Source organism: Ascaphus truei, chromosome 6 (genome assembly GCF_040206685.1).
Source record: "Ascaphus truei isolate aAscTru1 chromosome 6, aAscTru1.hap1, whole genome shotgun sequence".
Taxonomy (NCBI): Eukaryota; Metazoa; Chordata; class Amphibia; order Anura; family Ascaphidae; genus Ascaphus; species Ascaphus truei.
Window position 1 is genome coordinate 46,629,311 of NC_134488.1, and position 10,180 is coordinate 46,639,490.

Below are 10,180 nucleotides of genomic sequence, written 5' to 3' on the forward strand. Positions count from 1 at the left end.
TCCTCAAACTCACTTCCAGAAGGAGAACAGTCTGGGGAAAACAATGTATGATCTTACTAAGAGTGTAATCCAGGTGGGAAAGAAAGATAAAAACAGAATACAGGATACAGGCTAAAAGAAGGAAGGGCACGGTGTAAAGACTTGGAGGGACTCTTCGACTTCCTACAGATCCTGCTGGTAAAGTTTCTCAGGTGGCTGTACAAAATCGTTTAACTGATCTTAGGAAGGATTGGGGTTCAAGAGCTTAAGACCCTTATCTGAATAGGAGCACAATATGGACGTTTCTACAGTGACAGAATCGTACATGATCTGTCCGAGCTTTGGGTCATTGGGGGATAATTTAGGGAAAAAGAAGTAATATTGCATTTTGTATGGCTAAGAAGGTCTGTTTCTATAAGTGACCCTTTAAAGGCAGCAGCTATTAATGTGGCAAGGACTGGCAGTTAGGGCCCTTATTTTGGTCCATGGGAGTAAGACCTTATGAAGGTGCAACATGTTTATTTAAAGAGGTATTGCCCCATATAACCGCTCCCTATAACTCCTATTACCCCATATAACACCTCCTATTACCCCATATAAACGCTCCCTGTAACCTCCTATTGCCCCATATAACCGCTCCCTATAACTCCCGTCTCTTTCTCTTGCATATCTCCCTACATCGCATTCTCCAGGACACAAGCCACGGGAATCTCCACTTCCAACGCCAGCCTCCTGAAGTCTCATGTCCTCATCTCACTCCCTGCTGTACTTCTGCTTTTCGCTTCAGAATAATAGAGGACAAAGCTGCCAGGAAAATCTCCATTCATGGAGAATGCAATATAAAGGAGGAGAGGAGAGGAGAGGAGAGAGAGAGAGAGAGAGAGAGAGAGAGAGAGAGAGAGAGAGAGAGAGAGAGAGAGAGAGAGAGAGAGAGAGAGAGAGAGAGAGAGAGAGAGAGAGAGAGAGAGAGAGAGAGAGAGAAAGAGGAGAGAAAGAGGAGAAAAGAGAAGAGAAAGAGGAGAGAAAGAGGAGAGAAAGAAAAAAAACAAGAAAAAAAAAAAACACAACTTTGCAGACAAAGTCCAGATTGAGTCACGGGACAGGGAGCCACAGAGAAATGTCCTGGCCCAGTCACCCGCTCACCCCCTGCCGTCTAATCCTCGCCCGCTCACCCCCTGCCGTCTAATCCTCGCCCGCTCATCCCCTGCCACCTAATCCTCGCCCGCTCACCCCCTGCCGCCTAATCCTCGCCCGCTCACCCCCTGCCGTCTAATCCTCACCCGCTCACCCCCTGCTGCCTAATCCTCGCCCGCTCACCCCCTGCCGCCTAATCCTCGCCCGCTCATCCCCTGCCGCCTAATCCTCGCCCGCTCACCCCCCTGCCGCCTAATCCTCGCCCGCTCACCCCCTGCCATCTAATCCTCGCCCGCTCACCCCCTGCCGTCTAATCCTCGCCCGCTCACCCCCTGCCGTCTAATCCTCGCCCGCTCACCCCCTGCCGCCTAATCCTCGACCGCTCACCCCCTGCCGCCTAATCCTCGCCCGCTCACCCCCTGCTGCCTGTAATTTATAGAGACGTTGCGAGTGGCGCACATTACCGCTCTCACTTCTCCACTTTTTCTTGCTACATTATCTCTTTTTAAACTGCTTTCTCCCCTAAAACCCGGAGCCCCCACATTAGCAATGTCTGCTAACCTCCCGTCACCGTGACAGCGGTAACCTCCACCCCCCTGATCTGCGCAGATTAAACCGTTTCCCCGCTACTGCGTGGCTGCCGGATCCGAGACATTCCCGATGTGAACGCTACGGCAGCTTTGTGGGACTCACAGAGTCATTGCCACGGAGGCCTCCTCTGGGAGCAGCTGCGGGGCCAGGACAGGAATGAGGTGTGCGCACCTGGGCAAACACGGGGACATAAAAGGACACTGCGAGCTGAGGCAGGTGCCACTGGGAGCAACCCAACGTGGGACAGTTTCAAATTAGTGTAAAACTCTATGTCTTGTCTTGGCTCATATGTTGTGCCTACTTACAAGATGTAAGTTGGCACAACACTAATTTGAAACTGTCTACACTTAGATTGTTTTTTGTCTTTTTTGTTCTATTTCCCTCCATGCTCCCCCTGGATTGCAACGAAAGTGACGATTTGTGGGACTAGTGAAACCAGTCCCTACCAGCTGGGGGTTTGAACTTTTTATTATCATTTGCACGTTATTTAAGCACAATATTATTGTTGAAAAATCAAATAGATTTTATCAAGAAATTCACTATAAAGTTAAAGTGTACACTAATAGAGTTAGCGCCGTTTCTTTCACCTTCACTTAGCAACCCAACGTGGGACAGGGGCGTGGCCAAGGGGAGAAACCCAACGTGGGACCGGAGCAGCACCGGGAAGGAGCCCCCAGCGTGGGACCGGAGCAGCACCGGGAAGCAGCCCCCAGCGTGGGGCCGGAGCAGCACCGGGAAGCAGCCCCCAGCGTGGGACCGGAGCAGCACCGGGAAGGAGCCCCCAGCGTGGGACCGGAGCAGCACCGGGAAGGAGCCCCCAGCGTGGGATCGGAGCAGCACCGGGAAGGAACCCCCAGCGTGGGACCGGAGCAGCAGCGGGAAGGAACCCCCAGCGTGGGACCGGAGCAGCACCGGGAAGGAGCCCCCAGCGTGGGACCGGAGCAGCAGCGGGAAGGAACCCCCAGCGTGGGATCGGAGCAGCACCGGGAAGGAACCCCCAGCGTGGGACCGGAGCAGCAGCGGGAAGGAACCCCCAGCGTGGGATCGGAGCAGCACCGGGAAGGAACCCCCAGCGTGGGACCGGAGCAGCACCGGGAAGGAGCCCCCAGCGTGGGACCGGAGCAGCACCGGGAAGGAGCCCCCAGCGTGGGATCGGAGCAGCACCAGGAACCCCCAGCGTGGGACCGGAGCAGCACCGGGAAGGAGCCCCCAGCGTGGGACCGGAGCAGCGCCGGGAAGGAACCCCCAGCGTGGGACCGGAGCAGCGCCGGGAAGGAGCCCCCAGCGTGGGACCGGAGCAGCGCTGGGAAGGAACCCCCAGCGCGGGACCGGAGCAGCACCGGGAAGGTGCTCCCAGCGCGGGACCGGAGCAGCACCGGGAAGGAACCCCCAGCGCGGGACCGGAGCAGCGCGGCCACACCGAGGATAATATCTCTAAGAGAATTCTGACGTAGGACCACACCAGAACCAGCCATATGTATGGGGAGGAGAGAGACCTGACATTGCGGGGCCGGACCCCCAGACAAGGTCAGGGATCCCCTCTCACCTGACATTGCGCGGCCGGACCCCCAGACAAGGTCAGGGACCCCCTCTCACCTGACATTGCGGGGCCGGACCCCCAGACAAGGTCAGGGACCCCCCTCTCACCTGACATTGCGGGGCCGGACCCCCAGACAAGGTCAGGGACCCCCCTCTCACCTGCTTGAAGTCAGCCAGGTATGTGATGACTGTGCCGTCGGCCTTCCTGAACTCCAGCGTGATGCAGTCTCTCTCGCTGTCGGCCTGGAGACTCTCTTCCGTCAGCTGCCCGTCTTCCAGGCGCACCCGAACCTTGAGCTCCGCCAGCCCGGGCCGGCAATGCCACAGCAACGGGAGGAGCAGCCACACGAACCGCCAGGGAACCGGCGCAGGAAACATTACCGGGCAGCAGGTCCCAGGGCAGGGAGAGGTGGGAGGCACCAGGGAGGGCTGAGGGGGAGAGAGAGGAGTGAGGGGAGAGATGGGCCAGGCGGCAGAAAAGGGCGAGAGGAGTGAGGAGAGTAAAGGGGAGAAGAGGGGGAAGAGAGGGGGTCAGGCGAGAGAGGAGTGATGTGAGAGGGTTAGAGAGAGAGAACGAGAGAGAGAGAACGAGAGAGTCTGAGCGAACGAGAGAGAAAGAGTCTGAGCGAACGAGAGAGAGTGTCTGAGCGAACGAGAGAGAGTCTGAGCGAACGAGAGAGTGTCTGAGCGAACGAGAGAGAGTCTGAGCGAACGAGAGAGAGAGTCTGAGCGAACGAGAGAGAGAGTCTGAGCGAACGAGAGAGAAAGAGTCTGAGCGAACGAGAGAGAGTCTGAGCGAACGAGAGAGAGTCTGAGCTAACGAGAGAGAGAGTGAGCGAACGAGAGAGAGAGTCTGAGCTAACGAGAAAGAGAGAGAGTGAGCGAACGAGAGAGAGAGTCTGAGCTAACGAGAGAGAGAGAGTGAGCGAACGAGAGAGAGTCTGAGCTAACGAGAGAGAGAGAGTCTGAGCGAACGAGAGAGAGTCTGAGCGAACGAGAGAGAGAGAGTGAGCGAACGAGAGAGAGAGAGTGAGCGAACGAGAGAGAGAGAGTGAGCGAACGAGAGAGAGAGTCTGAGCGAACGAGAGAGAGAGAGTCTGAGCGAGAGAGAGAGAGTCTGAGCGAACGAGAGAGAGAGAGAGAGTCTGAGCGAACGAGAGAGAGAGAGTCTGAGCGAACGAGAGAGAGAGAGTCTGAGCGAACGAGAGAGAGAGAGTCTGAGCGAACGAGAGAGAGTCTGAGCGAACGAGAGAGAGAGAGTCTGAGCGAACGAGAGAGAGAGTCTGAGCGAACGAGAGAGAGAGTCTGAGCGAACGAGAGAGAGAGTCTGAGCGAACGAGAGAGAGAGTCTGAGCGAACGAGAGAGAGAGTCTGAGCGAACGAGAGAGAGAGTCTGAGCGAACGAGAGAGAGAGTCTGAGCGAACGAGAGAGAGAGTCTGAGCGAACGAGAGAGAGTCTGAGCGAACGAGAGAGAGTCTGAGCGAACGAGAGATATGTCGTGGAAAAGGGAAAAAAAGATATGTCGTGGCAAAGAACTGAGGGGGAAGACACCAGAGAGGTGAGAAACGGTGAAGGGTGAGGAGAGCAGAGAGAGAAGGGGCGAGAGGCAGACAGGGGAGAGAGATCATGGGACGAAACAGAAACTAGGAGAGCGAGTAAGAGACAAAGTGAGGGGCGAGGAGAGGCTGGGCGAGAGAGAGATGGGGAGAGGGACAAGGGGGGAGAGGGGGAGAAGGGGAGAGGGACAAGGAGGGAGAGGGGGAGAGGGACAAGGAGGGAGAGGGGGAGAGGGACAAGGAGGGAGAGGGGGAGAGGGAAATGGAGGGAGAGGGGGAGAGGGAAAAGGAGGGAGAGGGACAAGGAGGGAGAGGGGGAGAGGGTGAGAGGGAGAGGGGGAGAGGGTGAGAGGGGGGAGAGGGACAAGGAGGGAGAGGGGGAGAGGGGGAGAGGGATAAGGAGGGAGAGGGACAAGGAGGGACAAGGAGGGAGAGGGACAAGGAGGGAGAGGGACAAGGAGGGAGAGGGACAAGGAGGGAGAGGGACAAGGAGGGAGAGGGACAAGGAGGGAGAGGGACAAGGAGGGAGAGGGGGAGAGGGACAAGGAGGGAGAGGGGGGGAAGGGGAGAGGGACAAGGAGGGAGAGGGGGAGAGGGACAAGGAGGGAGAGGGGGATAGGGGGAGATGGACAAGGAGGGAGAGGGGGAGAAGGGGAGAGGGACAAGGAGGGAGAGGGGGAGAGGGACAAGGAGGGAGAGGGGGAGAGGGACAAGGAGGGAGAGGGACAAGGAGGGAGAGGTACAAGGAGGGAGAGGGACAAGGAGGGAGAGGGACAAGGAGGGAGAGGGAGAGGGACAAGGAGGGAGAGGGACAGGGACAGGGACAAGGAGGGAGATCCCCCCCCCCCCCCCCCCCCCCCCCCAATCAATGCAGCAATGTGAGGGGTAATGCACAGATCAGAATGCATCCGCTTCCACTCACCTGAAGCTGCCGTGCTTCTCCCTATATTGAATAGAGGACATAGAGAGATCGTGGGAAGGGCGGCTGGAACTGAACCCCACTGCTTTAGGAGTAAAGGAGATAAAAAGGGGGGGGGGGGGGACTGTGAGTCTGTGGATCTGAGAGACAGACCCTGCTATCATAAGAAAGAGAGCCTGGGGTGAAAAAAGAGACAGCAAAGCCTGGGATATAAGAGGAGAGAGAGAGCCTGGGGTATGAGAGGCAAGAGCCTTGGGGGAGAAAAGAGACAGCAGAGCCTGGGGTATGAGAGGAGAGAGACTGGGGTGAGAGGAGAGAGAGACTGGGGTGAGATAAGAGACAGCAGAGCCTGGGATGAGAAAAGAGACAGCGGAGCCTGGGATGAGAAAAGAGACAGCGGAGCCTGGGATGAGAAAAGAGACAGCAGAGCCTGGGATGAGAAAAGAGACAACAGAGCCTGGGGTATGAGAGGAGGGAGAGACTGGGATGAGAAAAGAGACCGCAGAGCCTGGGATGAGAAAAGAGACAGCAGAGCCTGGGGTATGAGAGGAGAGAGAGCCTGGGGGGAGAAAAGAGACAGCAGAGCCTGGGGTATGAGAGGAGAGAGAGACTGGGGTGAGAGAAGAGACAGCAGAGCCTGGGGTATGAGATGAGAGAGAGACTGGAGTAAGAGGAGAGACAGCAGAGCCTGGGGTATGAGAGAGACTAGGTGAGAAAAGAAACAGCAGAGCCTGGGGTATGAGAGGAAAGAGAGACTGGGATGAGAAAAGAGACAGCAGAGCCTGGGATGAGAAAAGAGACAGCAGAGCCTGGGGTATGAGAGGAGAGAGAGCCTGGGGTGAGAAAAGAGACAGCAGAGTCTGGGGTATGAGAGAGGGGGGGGGGAGAGACAGCAGAGACTGGGGTATGAGAGAGTCTGACCTGATCCCAGGAAATGTGACAGTCTGTGAGTTACATGAGGGGGGAGAGACTGTCCGCCCGGGGGAGTCTCTCTGTGTCTGGATCTCCCCCCGGCGGCTCCCACAGCCCGTCACTTCCTCCGGGACCAACCCACTCACTTAAAGGGACAGGACCCAGAGTGTCACAGTGTAACACAGCACATCCCCTGACTTAAAGGGATAGTTCCCAATGTGTCACAGTGTAACACAGCACAGCGCCCTGACTTAAAGGGACAGGGACCCAGAGTGTCACAGTGTAACACAGCACATCCCCTGACTTCAGTGTAACACAGCACAGCGCGCTGACTTAAAGGGACAGGGACCCAGAGTGTCACAGTGTAACACAGCACAGCGCCCTGACTTAAAGGGACAGGGACCCAGAGTGTCACAGTGTAACACTGCACAGCTCCCTGACTTAAAGGGACAGGGACCCAGAGTGTCACAGTGTAACACTGCACAGCTCCCTGACTTAAAGGGACAGGGACCCATAGTGTCACAGTGTAACACAGCACAGACCCTTGACTTAAATGGACAGGACCCAGCGTGACACAGTGTAACACAGCACAACCCCCTCACTTAAAGGGACAGGACCCAGAGTGTCACAGTGTAACACAGCACAGCACGCTGACTTAAAGGGACAGGGACCCAGAGTGTCACAGTGTAACACAGCACAGCGCCCTGACTTAAAGGGACAGGGACCCAGAGTGTCACAGTGTAACACAGCACAGCTCCCTGACTTAAAGGGACAGGGACCCATAGTGTCACAGTGTAACACAGCACAGCCCCCTGACTTAAAGGGACAGGGACCAAGAGTGTCACAGTGTAACAGAGCACAGCACCCTGACTTAAAGGGACAGGACCCAGAGTGTCACAGTGTAACACAGCACAGCCCCCTTACTTAAAGGGACAGGACCCAGAGTGTCACAGTGTAACACAGCACGGACCACTGACTTAAAGGGACAGGGACCCAGAGTGTCACACTCTAAAACAGCACAGTGCCCTGACTTAAAGGGACAGGACCCAGAGTGTCACAGTGTAACACAGCACAGCCCCTGACTTAAAGGGACAGTTCCCAATGTGTCACACAGCACAGCGCGCTGACTTAAAGGGACAGGGACCCAGAGTGTCACAGTGTAACACAGCACAGCGCGCTGACTTAAAGGGACAGGGACCCAGAGTGTCACAGTGTAACACAGCACATCCCCTGATTTAAAGGGACAGTTCCCAATGTGTCACAGTGTAACACAGCACAGCGCGCTGACTTAAAGGGACAGGGACCCAGAGTGTCACAGTGTAACACAGCACAGCGCCATGACTTAAAGGGACAGGGACCCATAGTGTCACAGTGTAACACAGCACAGCGCCCTGACTTAAAGGGACAGGACCCAGAGTGTCACAGTGTAACACAGCACAGCGCCCTGACTTAAATGGACAGGACCCAGAGTGTCACAGTGTAACACAGCACAGCGCCAAGACTTAAAGGGACAGGACCCAGAGTGTCACAGTGTAACACAGCACAGCGCCCTGACTTAAAGGGACAGGGACCCATAGTGTCACAGTGTAACACAGCACAGCCCCCTGACTTAAAGGGACAGGGACCAAGAGTGTCACAGTGTAACACAGCACAGCCCCCTGACTTAAAGGGACAGGGACCAAGAGTGTCACAGTGTAACACAGCACAGCCCCCTTACTTAAAGGGACAGGACCCAGAGTGTCACAGTATAACACAGCACAGCGCCCTGACTTAAAGGGACAGGGACCAAGAGTGTCACAGTGTAACACAGCACAGCCCCTGACTTAAAGGGACAGTTCCCAATGTGTCACACAGCACAGCGCGCTGACTTAAAGGGACAGGGACCCAGAGTGTCACAGTGTAACACAGCACATCCCCTGACTCAAAGGGACAGTTCCCAATGTGTCACAGTGTAACACAGCACAGCGCTGACTTAAAGGGACAGGGACCCAGAGTGTCACAGTGTAACACAGCACAGCGCCCTGACTTAAAGGGACAGGGACCCATAGTGTCACAGTGTAACACAGCACAGACCCTTGACTTAAATGGACAGGACCAGCGTGACACAGTGTAACACAGCACAACCCCCTCACTTAAAGGGACAGGACCCAGAGTGTCACAGTGTAACACAGCACAGCGCGCTGACTTAAAGGGACAGGGACCCAGAGTGTCACAGTGTAACACAGCACAGCCACCTGACTTAAAGGGACAGGACCCAGAGTGTCACAGTGTAACACAGCACAGCCCCCTTACTTAAAGGAACAGGACCCAGAGTGACACAGTGTAACACAGCACAACCCACTGACTTAAAGGGACAGGACCCAGAGTGTCACAGCAGTGCCGTCTTGACGCATGGGCACGCTGGGCAGTTGCCCGGGGCCCCCACGAGCATAAGAGGTCCCATGCTAATCTATGCACAGACCAGAGTTTAACACTAATTTTCCGATCTCCCGCCTCAACATTGAAATCTCCCGCTAACTCAGTAGAAGGAGAAAAATGACGACTTGTAGCGGAGAGATGGCATGTCTGCATTGCATGTCTGGAGGTACCGGTAATGAGCAAAAAAATAGAAGGAGCACACAAAATATTTTGGTAGTGTCAAAAGACTTCCAAGTGTATTAATACATCAGAGTCAGTACAGGTAACGTTTCTATACACAAGGTCCCTTCCTCAGACCAAACACCTCATAAGTGATAAGCTACAAACATATATATATATACCCCCACAAAGCAAAATTATTTACCTACCCCCAGCAACACCTGTGGTTCAGGGCTGCAGCCATTCTGCAGCCTAATTGGGCCCACCCCCGTGGTCTGACGTCACCACGCGGCACCGCGTCACGACGCACAGCGACGTCACTCCACCTAGCAGCAGCCCAGACAAGGGCACAGGGAAAGGCTGTGTCCCTACAGTAGCCTAGGATGGTGGGTATATATATATATATGTTTGTAGCTTGTCACTTATGAGGTGTTTGGTCTGAGGAAGGGACCTTGTGTCCAGAAACGTTACCTGTACTGACTCTGATGTATTAATACACTTGGAAGTCTTTGACACTACCACAATCTTTTGTGTGCTCCTATTTTTTTGCTCATTACTGTTACATAGGATCCAGCTTTGGGACGCCGAGATCAGCAGGAGGTAAGCACCAAAAGTGAATATTTTGTTAAATTTGTTTAAACAGTGGTGTGCCATTTATAGCTTATCTCATGTCTGGAGGTACCAAGAAATATAAGTTTATTTTATCGATAATTTACATTTGTATTCCTGTGAGGGGTTGTGTAGGCCGGGCCCAGTGCACTGCTTTGCCCGGGGGCCTAAAATGCTGTTAAGATGGCCCTGTGTCACAGTGTAAGGCTGCGTCCCCGCTAGCGCTGAGCTCACTGAGCGGGCGGCGCTTGGCGAGGTGACTTGCATATATATATATGCAAGTCTCTGCTCACCGGCGCTTGCGCTTAAGTTAGCAAATTATTTAAACTTTCTAGCACGCTCAGCTTCCCTTGCAGCGTCCCC

At 55.1% G+C, this 10,180-nt stretch overlaps 1 protein-coding gene across 2 annotated transcripts in view; it reads right to left on the reverse strand.

The window, feature by feature from the left end:
* OAF (out at first homolog) overlaps positions 1 to 6,777 on the reverse strand; it is a 28,731-nt gene extending 21,954 nt beyond the window's left edge. The window contains exons 1-3 of one of the 2 annotated variants that reach the window (XM_075604136.1): positions 6,641 to 6,777; positions 5,723 to 5,804; positions 3,403 to 3,672 (exon numbers count right to left, since the gene is read on the reverse strand). In XM_075604136.1, the coding sequence (XP_075460251.1) occupies positions 3,403 to 3,621 (219 nt within the window). In that variant the 5' untranslated portion in view covers positions 3,622 to 3,672; positions 5,723 to 5,804; positions 6,641 to 6,777. The remainder of the gene's footprint in view (positions 1 to 3,402; positions 3,673 to 5,722; positions 5,805 to 6,640) is intronic. The other variant, XM_075604137.1, reaches the window with a different exon arrangement.
* Positions 6,778 to 10,180: the final 3,403 nt, after the last annotated feature.